Genomic DNA, 20,517 nt, shown 5'->3' on the forward strand with positions numbered 1-20,517 from the left:
ATTCTTCCTTTTGCCTGCAAATTATTCTTTGTTATGTCCTCCTTCAGCCTCCTGTACATCATCCACATTGGGCTCCAGTCCACAATTATTTGCACCACCTCTTTCTCTCCTCCCATAGTGCTAGCTGCTTCTCTCTTCTTCCTAGCCACCTTATCTTCTCTATCTGACTGTTTCTCCTCTGAATTCTCCAGTGTAGCAAACTTGTTCCTAAATTCTAATTCTTTCACTAGCTGGTTTTATAGCACCCACACAGCTTCCTTTTCCTCCCTTTCCATCATGGTTTCAAATTCCTATCTGCACTTCCCACATTATACTTCTAGTCCTTCGATCTTCTCCTTCCACAAGCTCTATCACACAATACTTCCTATGCAACTAGCTTCCCCTTATGTATCCATTCAAGGATAATATACACCCCACTGCTTCTACTTCCCTTCAGTCTTTGAATCACCTTCCCTGATTTCTCAGTAGCCATGACCATCTGCTCTGATTAGTCCCCATGTGAAAAAAAGAAGACATCACTCCCAAACTTCCATTAATTTAGTCCCATGTTTATTTCTCAGTCTGAGATCTTACAACTTCCAATGCACTTCATACATATTCTCTAAAACACTCGCATGACATTTCTGTCCATAACTGTGTGGAATACTGCATAAAACCTTCCTTTAAAGCCATCAGCACCCTTGGTGACTAAGAAGCATGGAGAGGGGAAAGACCTCAGCTTCCCAAAAACAACAACAAGAACACACATTGAGGAAGTAATTTTAAGACTTCTGTACTTCCTGGTCCCCTGTGCAATGAGGCACCAGAGCAAAACAAAGACTGAACTAGCCCATGATCCCATTTCTTCTTCTAGCTATTCTGTTCAGATTGCCTCAAATACAGAAGTTAAATGCACATAATGAAAACCATTGCAATTATATGCATTGTATAGAAAAAAGAGGCAATTAAAAAAACAATAATGCAAAATTCTGCTAATACATTCTCAGTTAATTGGAGGCCTGGGAGAGGTCTCACTAAGTATTCACAAAATATCCCAGGAATTTCATAATGCAACCAAGATTCTAAAGGAAAGCATAAAATCTGACAATATAGTATTGTCTATAACAACACAGTTGGGTGTCCTGCACAATAATTAGAATCAAAGCATTCTTCCTCCAAGACTAGGACAAAATTGTGCAACTAAGTCAGACCATCAGGAAACAGCCAAAATTAAAGAAAGATATTTATACAAAAGTGAAAAGAAAGTTCTTGATGTTATAATCTTCATCAGCAGATACATCTGGTTCTTTTTCAAAAGCCTAACATCTTATTCTGAAAAAGTGACCACAAAAATAAAGGCAGTGCACTTGGTTCAATCCAAAAAATTTGCTGATCTGCCGGACAGACCACTTCCACCTGGTCACTGATTCTGGGGAGAGAGGACAAGAAGGAAGGAATCCACACTTAACAGATCCATCCTTCTGTATCCCAGGGTCAGGAAGAAGTATCCAGGCAGTGGCAGAACCTAACCACAGATAGAAAGCTCCATCATATAGCTATGGCATTAGGCTAAGACTGGTTCTGGGCTCAGCCCCAGTGTACCCATGTCTATTTCTACCTGACTTTCAGTGTGGTGGTGGGTAAGTTGCTTAATTTACCTTGTGCCTCGGTTCCCCATTTTTATGACAGGTTATTTCTATAGTATTGTATAGGACAATGAGGCTTTCTGATACAGCTACTGATGAACATTCTGTAAATATCACCAGGAAGAGCAACAGCTTGAGAGACCTTAAAGCACTGATTCTCAACCAGGGTGCCACAGCATCCTGAGGTGCTGCAACATCATTCTAAGAGTGCTGTTGGGTGCCATACAATATAAGTTGTGTAAATACTTCGATGAGTCACAAGATAAACTTGGAGATTTTGCATAGGACTCCATAGTATCAAAACATTCTGACCTGTCGTGGTCTTTCTGAGTTCTTTATAACAGAAGACTTACTCTATTATTTTTCTATAGTCAAGAAACAAGTAAAAGCTAAGAGCTGGCATTTTCCATGGCGTGCCTTGTGTCTAATCAGAGGTACTTTGAGTCAAAATTTTAAGAATCACTGGTTTAAGGACAGCAGATGTCTTCTTGTCAGGGATATAATTTATTTTATTATATCAAGCATATCAAGCATGGATCTCCTTTCATATCTAGGAGAGCTCTTAATAGATTCAGTGCCCCAACAATAATGCTATTACCATCCATACCCTCATTTAAATCAAGTGGTCTTAGATTTCTGAATCTATGTGGCTCATTAAAACTTCTCTTCCTACAACTGAGTAAACATCATTCAAATGGACTTCCTTTTAGTTCACTGCCTTTGAGCAGAACAATGACAAATTCCTGGTGTTAATAACGTAACATTGTTAATTTGCACAATTTTATCTTCAACTCCTAGTCAGGCAAATTATTCCACAGCAGAGATTTTTTTTTTTTAGTTAAAAAAACAAAACCTAGTACAGAGGCCACCAGCTTGGTGTCTACTCTGTTTTTAGTGTTTTAAATACCCTGTAAATCTGCCATTAATAAGATACCTGGAAGCAAGTTATTCTTCCAGCTTGGATGACTGACCTACAGCTTGTAATGAATATAAAGAAGCCAAAGGAACAAATTGCCTTCTTGCATGCAATCTGGCTTCCTAAAATCTTCCAGGAGCAGATGAACTGTCATTTACCTTGTTTAACCTTTTCCCTGACCTCTGATCATGCGCGTGGCTCTTCTCTGGAGAAGCTTGAAAGAGTCCAGAGAAGAGCCGCGTGCATGATCAGAGGTCAGGGAAGCAGACCCTACGATGACAGGCTGAGAGCCCTGGGGCTCTTTAGCCTGAAAAAGCGCAGGCTCAGGGGTGATCTGATGGCCACCTATAAGTTTATCAGGGGTGACCACCAGTATCTGGGGGAACGTTTGTTCACCAGAGCGCCCCAAGGGATGACGACTAGGTCGAATGGTCATAAACTACTACAAGACCGTTTCAGGCTGGACATAAGGAAGAATTTCTTTACTGTCCGAGCCCCCAAGGTCTGGAACAGCCTGCCACCAGAGGTGGTTCAAGCCCCTACATTGAACACCTTCAAGAGCAAACTGGATGCTCATCTTGCTGGGATCCTATGAACCCAGCTGACTTCCTGCCCTTTGGGCAGGGGGCTGGACTCGATGATCTTCCAAGGTCCCTTCCAGCCCTAATGTCTATGAAATCTATGAAATGTTTCCCTATTTTAATTTTATATCTATATGATCACCTAGTACATTTCTATAACACTTCATAGCCCAAATTATCAAATACAGCTGAGGAACATACTCTCCCAACACAGAAAAAGGGAGGACCCAAGGATGACCTGTTGAGTTCAGTTACATGCCTGTGCAGTGGTGGGCCTCTCCAAATGTCAAAAGTCTGTATTTTTAATCAGACATTCCTGGCAGTTTTGTCACATGCCTGGAAGCTGATGAAGCAGTTAAGGTGTTAGACACCTTCCATGTTTTAACTAGATATTTTTAATCTGAAGTGACAAGTTAGATGGCTGGTGCGCTCTGCAGTGGGAAATAATATGTGAGGATTCAGAGGTTTCCTACAGTGATATGAATTGTGCAGTAAGCCTCTTCAAATGCAAATTTCACATTTTCTTTCATAAGAGGCAATGTTAATGGTATATTCACTGTCTTGTGAACAGGCCTGAAAGGTCAAAGTAAAAGACTGGCCATTAATTACTGAAAGGTTAATGCAATAATTTGACACTGCATCAGTCGAAAGCCACTTCCAGGAGGTATTTTAGATAACACAATGCCCTTCATAAATCTAGTGCACTGTTGTGTTTGGCTCTGAAATATGAAACTTACTCACTAACAATATAACTATAATTTATCCTGATACTGATGGCAGGTGGAGTATGTGCCAAAGACATTTTAAAAAAGACCCTCACAAAAGCCTCGGAGGAAGCATGTCAAAACAAGAATCTAAAATGATTGAAGATATATGGGAGAAGAACAGTAGTAAGAAAAACAACAATGTATTACACCCCTCTCTGGACTTAGGTGCCTAATTAAGAATTGATTAAAAATCAGAGGTTCAAATCAGAGGAGAGGTTGAAGCAAGTTCATCTTGCAGAAAAGGCGCTTATAAGGGGACATGATAGCAGTCTTCAAATACTTGAAGGGCTGCCATAAAAAGAACACCTTTTCTCTCTTGCTGAAGACCAATGACTTGTAGTTGTAGCCAAGTAAGTTTAGATTGAATATCAGGAAAAACTTTTTCAGTGGTAGAACAGTGAGACAGTAGAATAAACTGCCTAGGGAAGTTGCAGACTCTCCTCCACTGGAGGTGTTCAAGCAGAGGTTGAATAGCTACTGGTCAGGGATGATCTAGGTGTAGCTATGCCTGTGTTCTACTGTGGAATTTCCCATGCTTCTGGGTTTTCCTAGATGCCCCGTCCCCACCTATCTGTTATATGTGTAAAGGTGTTTTTAAGCCTCTCTCAGAGTCATGAGACGTTGGCTTCAGTCAAGGTTTAGGATTTTGACTGGGGTGGGCCAATGCTCCTGTTGAGACTTAAAGCCAGAGGTTCCTGGCTAGAGGTTCTTTCCCCTCTGCTCAGGATCAAACCAATTGCCTATTTGGGGTCAGGAAGGAATGTTACCCTATGGTAAGACTGGTATGGACTATGGGGGTTTTTGCCTTCCTCTGTAGCTGGGGGCGTGGCCCTCTACCTGGGTTCCTTTGAGCATATATTAACAATTTTTCTATAAGCAGGATGTTGGCTGCTTTGGCCCCCCTTCTTTACCTATGACAGATTAGGATTTTATGTTTTATGTTGTGTCAGGCTTGATGGTAGTTTTCAAAAGAGTTTAGATTATGGATTTGATTAGGTTGGTTTAGTTAGGGATTATTCTGCCTCAGCAGGGCTTCGGACTAGATGACCTCTGGAGGTCCCTTCCTGCCCTGCTTCTTTACAGAAGAAAAATTAAAAAGCTAAAATAAATTTGTGGGATAAAAAGGGACCATAAAAACCTTAAATAAACATGCTTGATAGTCAAAACAAAATGGTACAGGTTACAGCTGACTTTGCAAGCGCACATTGATTTTGAAAAACAAAGCATGAGATAATAGTATCCACATCCCTTTTTAACTTAGCTGCCTATCAAAGTGGTAGACAAGGGGGTGATTTTGGATAAACTGTTCCAACTCTACCTCATTTGCAAGAAATAATAATATCTATTTCTATTCTTCTAAGTCAGGACTTCTGTCTCTCCAGCCTTGACTTAGAATTCATAATAACCAATTTTATTAGCATTAACGACTTTGAGGACATATCAGTGTGAGAAAACATAAAATAAAGGCCATCCATAAAGACCTGAAAGACTTCTGAGACTTTTGTTCCTGTCCACATTGTTGGACCCTTGCTCTCAAGTCTCTGAAGAGTTAGTCCTGATGGCCTTTTTCAAGTTGTCCTAAAGACAAGACTTCTTTGGAGACTTGCTAGTCTCCCAGCACCCTGGCAGATCCAGGCCTTACAATGCTATCACTAGAAATATGTCCAGCATGTTTCAAAAAGCTCCACTAAATTCAATAGAGTTCAAACCTCCAGGACTTGCCTCTTAGGGATAACTCTGTACCAGTTAATCAGGAAAAGTAAGGCAGTGAGTTATAAAGCAAGGCAATATGAACTACTGGTTAAACTAGAAGTGTGGGAAGTTAAGAGACCTAGGCGCTAAACCTAAGTCAACTGGTTAAGTCAATGGTAGAGGTGGCAGAAGACTCCTTCACCCTGCTGAGGAAATAAAATTAACCACCCACTTCCACTCTGCTTGCATCAATCCCAGAAATGAAGTGGTGAGTCTGCCTGCTTTGAGGGGTTCAATTCCTGGGTTTCCTGCATGTCCAAGTGCAGTAGCTTAGAGAGCTTCCAGGTCATCTTCACTGCCTCATTTCAGGGCTCATGTACACTGAACAGGAGCAGTTGTTTGGGGCCTATTTCCATGGAGGCATTACTGAACACTGCTGTCATAGTGTTTTGACATAACCATTGTGTAATCTTAAGCAAGATACATGAACCCCTCTATTTCTCCATTAAAAGGGGAACTTGTAAATGGATTCAGGAGCACCTTATTAGTGGAAAGTGTTATTTATTGTGCAGTTGTGATAGTTACCCCAGACATTCAAAACTTTACTTTGTAAAGCTATGAAATTGATGCATAAGAATAAAAATAGCAAAGTACATTATTTCTCATTTCGTTTGAACAAAATCCAATGGACTTAAGTCAATTTTGAAACTGATTTTTAGTAAAACCAGAAAGTATACAAAGGAACATTTAGGCTGACTACCAGGACAAGTCTTAAAAGTAAGCTCAGTTATATTCTGAAATACTTTCAAAAGGGAAGTGATAGAAACCCTGTCATTTGAGTTATTTACGACTGATATATGCAAATTAAAGAAAGATAGCTGTATGCAAGAAACTTGGACAGAAGACCTTGAATACATTCCCTATTTCTAACTACAAATATTCAGTTATATTATTGTTTCTTATTTGTTAAGCACTAAGGATCTTGGAATCTGAGTTCATGGTAAATATAGAAGTGCACCTTACCTTAGCCAAAGGCTTAGAGCTTGTCCAATTTGGTTTGACACCTTGAAATTCAGGGTGTATTTTCACTCCAAATGTCCAACCTCCACATCTAGTAATATAAAACAATGCAATAGTAAATTATCTGTCAGCTGCTTGCCTTTGTTAGCATTGTGAGAAATGATTTTTTGCAACACAGAAGGAAAAATCTATGATTATTCTTTACATGTCAAGTTGGAAGTGTAGCTCATCCTCACATAATCAGCATATTACTACTTGAAATGGAACCTAATTTATAACTTATAATCAAGTCATTATTATGCACTTTAAAACAAAGGAAGTTCCTTTAAACTCCACAGATAAAACCTATATTTTCAGAAAGCATAATCATGCTGCTAAAATGGTATGGATTTTTACAAAATGTGCTTAACCATGCAATTATTTCCAAGGCCAACATGTATTTTAATGAATCATTCATCCTAAAAATGTACCTTGAACTTTTAAATTGAAGTTAAAACCAAATTCCATTTCAAAGATCGGGGGGGGGGGGGGTTGGTGCATACACACGCAACACACACTTCCTTCTATTCAGTAAAATTACACTTGCTCAAATTTTTCCAGTTATGTCACTGGGTTTTTGGTCATAGCTGTGTTGGTCTAAGGACATAGGCAGGCAAGGTACTTTGAGCAGATGTGATATCTTTTATGAAACCAACTGAGTAGTTGGAAAAAGTTCTTAGCAAGCTTACAGATGCAGTCACCCTTCTCCAGGCATCACAGGGAGTCTCTGCTGACCAGAGACTCCCTATGTCTGAAGAAGGGTGACTGCACCTAAGCTACCTAAGAACTTTTTTCCAACTACTCAGTTGGTCTCATAAAAGAGAGCACATCTACTCAAAGTACCTTGCCTGCAGTTATGTCACTCACTCACTTCAGAGGTCCAAAGGGATCAGAGAAGGACTGAATTAAAATAGGCATCATGGACTCACTCTTCATACCCATGTTCCTGGTGTCGTGCAGTTACATCAGGACCTATGTTTTTTTTCCCTGTGAAAAAGGTGCCTAGCCCTCATGGTTGCAAAGAAAATTTGCAATGTGACCCGAGTATAAGCAACGTACCAATATTTGCCCGACTCTGCAAACAGCCTGAAACAGTAGCTCTAAGAAACCTTAATTGCCCCATTAATCTCTATGGCAGATAAACTACTCAACTCACTGAACTGAGATACACTAGCATTTCTAGCACTGGCCGTTTTCAAGAGCCTAGGCATTGCTGCAAAAGTCTTGCTAAGCTAGAAAGACCCAAATCCTCATTAACTGACTGCTGTGTATTTTCCAAGTGTTACAAATGTATTCAGCAGAGTGTTTGCAGGAATCAGCATATTCAGCTAAGTAAACACCAAAATCCACCATTTAGGTTAAAAAAGGTATAATGGGAAAGTTTGTTAGAATGCCTTATTCTAAGATTAATACAATTAATAAACTATTGTTAAACAAATAAAATTGTATAGCGATAATAATTAGTGATTTCTGTGACCCTGTGCATTTATGTATTGGTACAATGCAACTGTATGCTTACACTGTTTTCTTAACCAAACACAAACTTTAGAGATAATATAAAGTGGGGGTAGCTTCATTAATGTGACCAAGAAGAACAGAAAAGAAAGCAGGAAAGGGAAAAGGCACAATGAGCAATTTTTGCCCAGCCTGTGGCAGGTAGCCCAGGCTGCGGTGTGTGCCTGGGCACGCAGCAGAGCTGGGGCAGTGTGACTGTCAGACGCCATTTCCCAGCAGCACCAGTGGCAGCAGAGGCTCCTTCCAGCTGCACTGCCATCGACCCAGCCCTGCTGTCTGGGCATCCTGGCCTGTCCACCTAGCACCTGCTGCCAGGGGCAGGACCCATACAGGCTGGGTGCTCAGCTAGACTCCTGGGATGGGGCCACGAGCCAGCGAGGGGTGGTGTTTGGGTGCAAGATGGGCAAGTGTAGCCAGAGAAACCCCAGGATCTCAGGGCAGAGACAGTGTGGTGCTGGGGTCAGAACAAAGTCACAATTCACTCAGCCCATGTCCCTGCTTGCAAAACCGGGGCTCTGCCTTCCTCAGCCAGGAGCCACGCAGGCAAAGCACACATCCCTGTGGCCGTGAAGCAGCATCTGGAGCCAGGGCCAAGCCCAGGATTTTAAAGCAGTGACAATGCAAGGCCTGGGCCAGAACAGAGCCACGATCTGCTCTCTGAATGCCCCTTCCCATGGGACCCAAACCCATCACAGGGGTGTGCAGGCAGCAAATCGTGAGTCTGGCCTGGGCTCCGGCTCCGTGCTGTCACTGCCTGTAACTCCATCTTGTGATCCCAGCCTCACCTGTCCCTCCTGCTCCTGCACACTGCTCCCAACCCTCCCACAGCTCCATTCCACATAGGGAGTTTTGGTGAGTTATTGTGCGGTGGGGTGGGGTTGCTGACCTAGCCTGCGACACCTCAACAAAACTCTCTATGTGGCCCGTAGGCCCAAATAACTGCCTGACCCTGATGTCAGGGATAAGAAATTCTCCCTTGGATTTCATAATGACATCAGCTTATCTTATAGAACTACTGAAAACTTAATTCAATCTAGGACCAGTGTCTGAATAAAACCAATGAGGACCTCAGATTGGCTTAATCTACTCCGATAGATAATGGAGACCCTCTTTGTGATCCTAAATAAGAGAGGTTCATAATTTTGGAATGGGAAGTCCTATGTTGCACTTGTACTATTTCGGTACCAATCCTGATTTCTGCTTGTATATGGCCAAGTTTTCATTCACTGCTCTTGAGTTGTTATACCATGGGCGGGCAATTATTTTGGGCAGAGGACCGCTTACTGAGTTTTGGCAAGCCATCGAGGGCTGAATGACAGGCAGCCCAGGGCAGATAAATATTAATTTTCTAAATTTTCTAAATTTTTAAGGCTGGATAGAATGGTCTGGAGGGCCGAATCCAGCCCCCAGGCCGCATTTTGCCCACCCGTGTTATACTCTACTCATGTCTGTAGCACACAAGAGAAAAACTCTATTCCATTGTTCTAGCACAACTTTCTAGACAGCTGATTAAAAAAAGGGGAAATCCAGGGGAATATTAAAGAATACCTTGCTTTGTTAGAAGGTCTGATTAAGTATTCTTCCACATTGAACCCTGAGAGGTTGTACAGGAGATGTCCTTGCATATTCTTCAAGTAGGGAACTGAGATATTAATAATTGGGCACTTCTAAAAATAAAAATAGCACACAAATTACTAAGGTTCCTTTAAAAACCTCAACCACTATATGTTCAGCCTCAAACTTCACTGTACTGCATTTTAGTTGTAATTGTATTTTGCAGCTTTTATAACTTTTTGATAAATTATGTATGATTTTATGTTTATATGGCATTTAAAATAATTATGTCACCTACATATCAGAATTCCCTTTGATATATGGTACAATATTTTCAGTCACCTTTGTTTTAGAAACATGAAAAACTTTACGAATGCAAGCTTGGAAGGTCTGCAGCCATGAAAAGCACACTGAGACTTTTATAGTCACTTACATTCATCTGTTGAACATGAAAATAAATACACAAAAATGCACTGGATGGATTATGAAAGAGAGGCAGAATTCAAAGTAATCCAAAGTATTCTTAACATTGTCCAATGGACTGAAAATGGGAACATACGAAGATGATTCGTAGGAATTCAGTCACTTCCAAAAGTAAGCAGATTACAACATCAAGTGATGAGACATTTTGTATGGCGGAAATGAGCAGTGAGAAGTGTTAGATGTACCTGAAACCTAGATAAGCTAAAATTTGCTGTTTCAGAGATTCTTCTTCCCCTGCATAGATACAGACTGCCTTCACTGTCCACCTGTGAGTGGCTTCTCCTTTCTTCCACCTTCCTGCCCTTCTCTCAGAATCAATGTTCTATCCAGAGTTCTCAACCCATCCTCCTCCTCATCCTTGGGTAGGATGCTCCGCACCCCATTTCAGCAGTTTGTTTCAGCAGTCCCTTCTGTGGCTCATCTCCCTCAGCATAGCCCAACCATTTTCTCTTGGAGCTAAGGAACAAGGGGATGTTTAGGAAATCCATACCTGTAACAGGGAACCCTGGCCCTGTTACCAGAAGACAGGTTGGCCCCTTTAAAATGAAAACTTTCTGGGCACAGCAAGCTGGTAAGGTGGGGGTTAAAAGCTGAGCCTGGCCAGTTAGTCAGGTGACCGGAAGGGGGCAAGCCAGGACTATAAAAACCCTGGGCTGGGTGGTAGTAGGGGCTAGCAGCCAAAGGGGAAGGAGTGCATCTCAGAGCTCCATGGAGAGACTTGGAGAGTGGTCCAGTAGCTGCAGGAGGGGAACTACTGAGGACTCCTGGAGAAGCGGCAGCAACCCCAGAAGAAGGACTGTAGCAGACGGTGGGGGAGCAGAAGCATGAACCCTGAGAAATGGTAAGCTGGCATGCTGGCTTCTTTAAATCTATTTTGGTGGTGGTTATAGCCCATGGACAGACCGTGTATAAGTTCTGATCAATTTACAACCAGTGGTTTGGGTCAGGCTATTGGGGAAGGAGGAGGCCTCATTGGAGCCCCACTATAGTGTGGGGACTCCAGAACCAGTGTGGGCGCAGTATTCAGGGTGCACAGGCCCAGCGACAGAGGGCACAGTATTTGGGGGCACAGGCCCAGCACCAGAGAGGGCAATCCTAAAAGGCCAGGGGGGCCTGGTGCACCCGAGGTGCGACTGTGTTTCTTTTTTTGGACTGGGACGGTGGAGTTTCGGGGCCACTGCCTGGCTTCAAACTTGAAACCACATTGCTGTGGGGCTGGTGGACAGGTCTCTGGGCCAGGGAGGCTAGGCTCCAGATTGGAGCAAAAAGGAGGGCCATGAGCCCCAAGACTAAAGAGCTAGAGCCTCAGAGTCAAACCCTTTCTGGTGGGTTCAGACTGGGAGGCCTAGCTAGAGAAAAACTGGGGTCAAGGCCAGGAGTGGCAGAAGACCCCAACATACAAAAACAATAGGCAGTCTCCTGCCTATATTTCCATCAAGACGTGGCAGGCGAGTAGAGAGCGGGACATGAGAAGCCTTAAGGGGACTCCATGGGTGCCCCACATAGGGCGTGGATAACACAAAAGAAGGAGCTGGGGAGGTCCACCTGTTACAATACCCAACCCTGAGCACTGCCTAGCTGTGCAGAAGCATATCCTCCAGCTATGACTGCTACAGCTTCAGGAAAGCTCCCTTGGCCACCTCCATAAGTGCTGATCTGTACATTTTCTGTTGTGCCTCCCAGATACGGTCTCCACTGTATGACCTTGCTATCTGGATCTTTGCTCTCATCAGCCATCATGTTTAACACTGCAGCCCATTACTCCATACTCTCACTAACCCCTCTGCCTTGCAGTTTCTCTGGCCTCTGGCTGCCCAGTAAAAGCAGTGTAACACCAGTCCTGGATCTCCTCAGGCCTTGCTAGCCTGAAGCCAAGTGACTTGGGTCCCTAGCCGCCTCCTTACCTATCACTACAGTGGCCAGAACTGTAACCAGTGTCCAACCAGTAAAATGAATGCATATTCAGTGCTACATCTAAGTAAGTAATAGAGAAAGGGGACCCCAGTATAAGCAGTGAATACTGAATGTTGCGAAGACAGTTTTGAACCCTAACCCATTAAAACTACTAAGTCTTGGTTTGTCAGTGTTCATACAGTAACATTTTAAACAGAAGTGTATTTGAAAGGCCTGAAACCTCTTTTTGGGAAAATACATTCTGTCAAAATTTTAAAGATATTTGTTTCGTACAGGCCCCCTCTACACATTACAGGTATTGAACAATTAACTGGTTAACTGTGCAATTACTTGAGACCAGCTACATGTGCAAAGTAGCTGTCACACAATAAAAAGCTCCAATCAGATATAAAGTTAGATTTCTGAAAGGAGTATTAACTTTATAGCCGGTTGCTATCAACCTTTAATTTGAATGTGTATCAGGGTTTTCCTTGAAGCAGGGAGCCCCGGAATCTAACAAGGCTCCCAGGCACACGGGTATACCTTGCCCAGCCAGGGCTGCAAGTCCTGCAACTGCTAGGGACTCTCAGCCCCAGCAGCTGTGGACTCTGGATCCCAGCTGCATCCAGCAGCTGTCGGGACCACCAGTCCTGTAGCTGTAGATGTTGGGTCCCTATAGCATGCCTTCCCCAAGCAAGAGGATTGCTGCTGAGGTAATCCTCCAGCCACAGGGGTTTCCCACACCCCCAGACAGAGGGATCATCTGAACCTCCAGCCACAGGAAATTCACATAGCCCCAGGGAAAGGGGATGGTCCCTGCAGCAATCTTCTAGCTGTTGGGGTTTCCCACATCCCTGGGGTACAGTGATTACCCTGTCGGAATCCTCTGGCCCTGGGTGGTTTCATGTACCCCTGGGGTGGAGAGATTGCCCCAGTGGTGATCCTCAGGCCCAGGTGTTTCACAAGCCTGGTAGGAGGCATAATGTGTGAATCACATATTAGATCCCATCGTGCCTTTACCTGCACATAGAGGGGGCCGCAGCATACCTTTTACAGTGAGCCATTCCTGGAAGATGTAGTTGTTTCACAAGCTCAACATAGCAGACTGCCAAACGGCTAAGTGCAGTCTAAAAATTGTTTTATAACTCGTTTCCCTGCAAACTCCAGAACATGGAGGCAAAGCAGTACAAGAGACAGAATGAAATCTCCAGTCATAATGAGGCCAATCCACTGAGTTCCTATTTTGTTTTTTGCTTATTTTATAGGAAAGGAAAAAATATACCTGTTGATCTGCCACACACCCACAAGAATCCAAAATTTTTTGTGGTGAACTAGGCTCAGTCTGCCAACACACATCATTTTTTCTAAGGGAGCAAACATAACAAGAGAAAAAAAATCATTAAAAAAAAAAAAATACAAAAAAAAAAACCCCACCAAAAAACCCCAAATTTTATTTAACAGCACATGTCTACAGTATAGCAAACTATGACTGTATATTGACAACCTTCACATTCTATTCTATAACAGTATCTTCTTTGTAGTAAATTGCGAGCGACTGTCAAAATGGCTTCCAATTTATCACTAAAAATACCTATCCACGCAAATCAACCAATTAGTTGCTGACCTGGTGTTTATATTCACAAGGCAAATAAACATGTACCACAACCACAAATAATCTAAATTTGAAAATCCAGGCTTCTATATAATGAATACTGATTCAACAAAAATAGCCTTGCAATTGCTGACAGTGCCACCACTGATTTCATTCAAACTGACTAAAGGACTAATCAAAATTCCTCCAGAATTAATAGAAAGTCTATCACTTACATGGCTTGAGATTTCCTCTAAAAGGAAGCTCTATGATATATTTCAGCTATAAACAAGCCCAATCAATAGAGCATTTTTTAAAACTCATGCTATAATGGTCAAGCAAAGCATAAGAAAATAAAACACAGAAATAGAAATTATTTACAAAATCTCACATTACCTCTTATTTACTTTTGGAGGCATAGATAGTCTTTTAAACTTCTATTTTGTAATGAAAGTGAAGATTGTTCCTCTTCAAGCAAATAATAGTGAACAGTGGTTTGTTTAATGACTTATTATTATTATTATTATTATATTAAAAACCTTACAAAGCATGACATTTAAATAGTGCATGTGTTTTTTTGGAATTACTATGGCAATAGCTGTAATCATTAAATCAATCATGTAGTGCATTAATAAAGATGTATTGTTTCACTTACATATCTTGTCTTGAGTAAACACATGGATGTTGCCAGTCTGTAAAATATCTCAATAGGACATGAGAGAGATTTTGTAGGTCATCACTGTCAGTGCTGCTCAGAGACAAGGGAGTAATCAGTAAGGTCATCATTACAAAGAAAACCTGTGTTTGCATTCAGACCCTTACCGAGCTCGAAATCAAGGCAGCATAAATGAGCAACATGCCCTAATACTATATTCACAGCAAAAAGGCTTTACCAGGACAGAGAATAGATAACAACCCATTTTATCAATTAAAATAGTAGGACACCAGTTTTAACAATTAAATATTAAAATATTTAAATATGTATGAATTTCTAAGGTCACTATGTGAACATTATCTGTGCCTCAAAGCCAATTCTTTCTTCTAGATACTGGCATGAATCCCCACAAGCTGCCACACAAGAGGAAGGTATACTCCTCGTATTTCATTTATAAATTCAAAGGCATGGGCTCTCTCTTTATGATGATAGAATCTGCATCTACTGTTTTGATCCATATCAGGCAAAGGAATATCTCTGCCCAGAATACTAACAGATTATGCATAACACAGCATTTGTATTTGGTAGACTGGGACCACAGAACCTGCAAATAAAGCCAATCTACAGACATTGTAAACTGCAAAAGAAATACCTATACACATGCACACACTGAGGTTAAAAGCAGCAAGGACTACAAGTTTTCAAAGTGCTGGGCCATATTTGCAAACCTTGGCATTTTTGTGATTTATGCCTCCAGGCCTAATAAGGTAAGTAGAAGTAAACTAAAGGGATAGATCCATCTGGACATGCAAGCATTTATTTAATATATAAACTCACATGCACTTAAACAAACTCTTATGAACACACTAGAAAAACTGCTCAGACCAGACTGCTCCAAAATTTTTGCCTCCACTCCAGCTTATGATTTGTGCTATAATACATGATGATAACATGTATTCTGTTACTTATATACACTATGCTCTTCAAATTCTCCAGAGCCATAAAATGAATGCTGGCAATAAATGTTCATGTCTGGTGGGGTGGGAAGTCCTGAAGATTTTTTTTTTTTTATTAATAAATTCTGGTTGCTGTGTAATAGTAGATTATGCTGCTTTTAAAATGTTTATTTAAAAAAATGACGGCTCTTTAAAGAACAATAACCCTGTCCATACGTTTTTATGATAAATGAGCTTGTTACCTAAAGAAGGATTCTGCATTGTCATGAAGTCCGGGGGTCAACTTGAGCGAAGGATAATCAATAGCCAATGGCTTCACAGTAAACAAGGCCATTGCCATGGTAACAAAGAGGACAGGCAGTAAAACATTTGACAGAGTTCCTCTCCAGTTTCGTCTGGTGTGATGAAACCTCTTCAACAGAAGGGCAGCAATCTGTGTGAGAGCGAGGCTGGCTCCATGCACAGTCTGAGCATCCATGAGAGAGCTATCTGCCATGAGACAAACACATCTCTTCACAAATGAGAACCCTTTTTCTGGGAAACAACAGGATCTTTGTACCTTGCTATATTCTCAGAGAACAAAAAGACCCCTTTTACAGAAAAGGGGGAAAAGAAATCCATGCCCCAGAAGACCAATTCACCTTCCAAGGGGAACAGTTAGTCCCTAACAACATGAAGAATAAAATAATGTTTAGAATAGCAATTTATAATAATAAGTAAATGTTAATAATAACGTAATAACACCAATCATGCCATCTTTACTTAGGCCAAAATTGCTACTTAAGTAAATGGTTAAAGTTAATGTGAGCTTTAACTGAATAAAGGACCATGGTAAAGTCAGATGAAACTGGAATGGTAAAAATCATTACCTCACTAGCACCTGCACACCACCTTTGGTATATAATACTTTCCTTTTTTAAAGAACTGTAAAATATTGCGTCTTAAACCATGATACATATATAGCTGCTGGCTTGAGCAGTTTAGCGTGGAATCACACTGCCCCAAGAAAAAAAAACAAGCCATCTCAGGAAAACATAAACCGACACTTATGGCTCAAAGGGAACACTGGAAGTAGCATCATTCCAGCATCATAGAAGTAGAAAGGTCCACCCAGATCTTTGGGTCTGGTGCACAGTAGGCTCCACCTATGCCCAATGGAGAAGTGAATACAATTCTGTCAGACCCTTGCTCAAGTCATGAAAAAAGACAACTGCTTTTATAACTAGAGTTGATGAAATAGGGCACCGGCCCCAGGTACTAACTGCGAAGACCACCCACCCCCCTGCCCCAGCCACCACCCAGGGCACAAAACTTCAGAGTCACCCATCTGAAAGAGACTTCTAGTACATGCTCATTAACTTATATGGGTTTATGGGGCCTAATCTAACTTCCACTAAAATCAGTGGCATTTTCTCAATGAATAGGAGATAGAACAGGTCTCAAGAAAAGACATTCCAGGATCACAGTGCTAAGTCCCATAAAATCAATCAATTCATGTTCCTGCCAATACAAGATTGACTCCTGTAATGCATTTGCTAATGCTTTATCCAATCCAAGTTTTAAAATCCCAGCTGATGCATCTTCCTTCATTTCCCCAAGAGAGAGTTTCCACAGTCTATTACATCTCATAGGTCAGAGATTTCCTAGAGATTCCTTTTCTTAGTTTCGTCTCATTGCTTTTAGTTATACTCCTGTGAATCACCCTAATTACTTTGTCTCCGTTCTTGACATTAACACCATTTAGATGTGTGTAAGATTATTGCTATGCCGCTCTTTAGTTGTTGCTTAGCCAAGCTGAATATACATTCAACTATTCCTTTTAGTTAAATTGTATTAGTCTCTGGGGTTGCTTTATAACAGCTGGTCTTTGCAATGTAAGAGGATTGAAAGGCCCTGCTTGCACTAAGAGTCAATACAGCCTCAGAAGACCTGCCATATCTAATGGCCCCTTAAGATATACCCCTTTTATCTTGAACCCTATATATTGAGCTTTCCATAAACATTATTTCTGCAATAGGTTTTAACCATTGTTTGAATGGGAGCTTTCAATTAGCCTCCAATTAATTGTTCCTTGCCTTTCACAGTTTCTTCTGACGCACTAGCAGTTTATTCTTTAATTTTAAAAGGCACTTCCTCATAAATAGGGCAAGGCCATATTTTATATAGAGAACCACTTTAGCTAAAATAATTACAGCTACAGGGAGGAAGAGGATATACAAATCTCAGAGGAAGAGAGTTAGTTATGATGTAGATTAGAATACAGAAGTTGAGCGGGTAAAGAGAAAAGCAAAATCAAAAGACAAAATTTACCTAAAAGTTTGCATGCTGAAGAATACAAACCAAATTCTATGCTCAGGGACCATGTACTCCCAGTGAAAGTCAAGTGAGTTGACTGGGCCATCACATGGAATTTGGCCTATGGGTTTCCTCTTTCCACTGCAATATTATCATCATATTCTACGTAAAGTCTGATGAAGATAAGTGTCTGAAAATAAGACACCCCCCACATCAAGCATCTCAAGCTGAGTATACCAAAATTGAGATGCATCAAAATCATTCATTTTGAAAGTCTTGGGCCATATACAGACATTCAGTTTCTCCTGGGAGGAAAACCCAGGAGTGTATAGGTGTTCAGTATTTTTCTACCAGTGGAAAAATAGCCATTCCAGGAGGGAAAAAAAACCCAGAACAAGAAGAGTTAAATCACTCTTGGGAGAGTTTCTCCTTAAAAAGTGCATGTCTGTACATGTTTCTTTCAGAGAGTTGCTACAGCACAGTCCTCCAATATCCCACGGGGCTTTGCTCTCCCTCTCCCCACCCCTTCTCTGAGAGACACTTGAACTAGACTCTGCTGCTCCCATTAAGCAGGGAGCAGAAAACGTTCCCATCGCAAATCTCACATTACAAATCTCACAGTGTGCTGCAGGGGCACATGGGCTAAACCTGAGAAATCTAGGTTAATTAATCAGAGCTGCACAGTGCACTGCTACCATCTGTCTCCAGGCAGACTGAGGGAACCTGCAGAATATACTGAAATGTGTGCACAGGGGCCCCTGACTGCAGCACCAGCACTGTAAGCTCTCTACTTTTCAGGAGCTCAGAATTTTGGGTAAATTCCTCTACTTGGAAAACAAACCAAAGAGAACTCTCCAAGATTATTTGAACGTGTATACACAGCCTGAATCAGTTAAAAAAAACCCAGCATGTTGCTGAATCAAAAGCACAAATAAGTAAACGGCGAAAAAAGCACAGTATGATATTTGAATCACTCACAATTCTTGATTTGTAGCATATAATGCACAAATGCTAAAAACAAGCAAAGAATGGTTTAAAACCATTGGACTTTTTGATTGATATGAGAAGCATTATGATTTCATAGAGGAAGGAGCTGACAATGAAAATAAAAGCTTCAGTTCACCAGCTCCACAGAGAAGAAAGAGGAGAAAAATGGGAGCAAATGCAGTACTGTAGCCTAGCAGAAAAAGGAAAAAGATGCAAATTGTGTCACACTGGACCACAGCAGCAGTACCTGCTATCAGATATCCTGGCAGTTTCCCCAATGGCAGCCAGCATCAGATGCTTCAGAGGAAAGTGCAAGGAATCCCACAGTAGACAGTTGGGAAAAAAACCCACTCCTGAGGGAAGATTTCTCATAATCCATGTACTTTAATGTTAACATAAATTCTTATAAATGTGTTTTAATCCCTTTTTATATTTTTACTAAACTCAGCATTGTATATTCCATTGAAGTGTGAAACCCCTCTGTCATTTGTGCTAAATTTTTGGCCTAAGCAATGTCCTGTAGCAGTGAGTTCCAAAGTTCTACTACATGCTATGTGAAAAGTACCTTAATATGCCTTTCAGTTTTGATTGCTTACCTAGTTCCTATAGAAAATGTAGACAACAGAAACTCCCAGTCTACCTTCTGTATAAACAGACCCAATCTTTTCAATCTTTCTCTGCAAAAAAGGTTTCAGGGACCTAATATTCCTGCTGTTTTCTCTGAAATCTATTCCAATTCTACAACTTTGATTCTAGAGAAGAGGTGAAGGCTACACAATTCTCTAGAGGAGGGTATGCCTTTGATTTATATAATGGCTCTATGCTTTCTTGTACTGTCCTCCCACACAATCCATCTGTATCATATCATTCTGTTTGACTGCAGCTGTATAGAAAGCAAAGGTCTACACCACTATGCCCTTTAACTGGATTACCAAGATATAAAATAATTTGGAAAAAAGAAAAACCAATGTCTGCACCCACTTGATATTCAGCCAATAATGCTTCTCCATCTGCACATTCAGCCTAATATACTTGCTTCTCCCTGGAATTTATGTGGTTATTTTTGCTTTGTAAATCTCTGAAGTAATTTCTCAGAAATCTTTGGTATGTATGTCAGGAGGTGTAAGGGAATCATGTAATTCAGGGAAACAGAATATTTTCATAGTTGCTAAAGTTCTTCATAAAGAAAAACAGAACAAGGCCAGCCAACTTCTCAGTTATAAAGTTAATTTTCATGCTAAAAGCTTATGGAAATCTTCACATGAATAATTTAGCTGATAAAATTAAAAATTGGACCCAATTGTTAGAAATTGTCTTGCTAACTTATGAGTGCAATTATAGGCAGGGTGTGCAATTATTTTCACAATTAAATTGTACTTCCCAATTCATCCAGATTCTTCCTTTACATTTAGGAGGAGATTACTAGTAAATTCTAATTCATGCCACTATTAGCAAGTACTGGGAAATGAGAAGGAAAGCAACCAATTCATTTCATGAAGGGTCCTATGGACTTCTGAATATATAACCTGTTCAAAGGTTGTAGGTTCTAGAATTATGAACAGAGCCAAATGTCCTTAAACTGGATATATAACTGCCATGTCAATATTTTTTTTTCTTGAAAAATAGTTTTTCTTGTTTGAATTACTTTTGTCCATAGTAGAAAAGAAGGCTTGCAGAGTATTATAGGATGAATGAGAGTAGAAGTCAAGAGTTCTGTTCCTGACCCTTTAGGGCTTGGGCAAATCATTTAATCTACCCATGTACCTGTTTATCCACCATAAAATGAACAAAGTATTTATGTGCCTCACAAGAGGTTTTAAGGAGTGGCCAATTTTCATGAAGTGCTTTGAATTGCAGCTAATTTAACAATGCAAAATATGTAAAAGAACCAACCATACTCTGAATCCATCTTCACAGGATGATTATGCCTTGTCCTTGGCAGGGAAAT

At 40.9% G+C, this 20,517-nt stretch overlaps 1 protein-coding gene across 1 annotated transcript in view; it reads right to left on the bottom strand.

Moving 5' to 3' along the window:
* ABCA13 (ATP binding cassette subfamily A member 13) overlaps positions 1-20,517 on the bottom strand; it is a 351,606-nt gene that overhangs the window by 110,241 nt on the left and 220,848 nt on the right. The window contains exons 45-48 of the mRNA XM_014524731.2: positions 15,530-15,776; positions 13,380-13,449; positions 9,704-9,822; positions 6,605-6,692 (exon numbers count right to left, since the gene is read on the bottom strand). Coding sequence (XP_014380217.1) covers positions 6,605-6,692; positions 9,704-9,822; positions 13,380-13,449; positions 15,530-15,776 — 524 coding nt within the window. The remainder of the gene's footprint in view (positions 1-6,604; positions 6,693-9,703; positions 9,823-13,379; positions 13,450-15,529; positions 15,777-20,517) is intronic.

This window comes from Alligator sinensis, unplaced genomic scaffold, assembly GCF_000455745.1.
Source record: "Alligator sinensis unplaced genomic scaffold, ASM45574v1 scaffold82_1, whole genome shotgun sequence".
NCBI lineage: Eukaryota > Metazoa > Chordata > Crocodylia > Alligatoridae > Alligator > Alligator sinensis.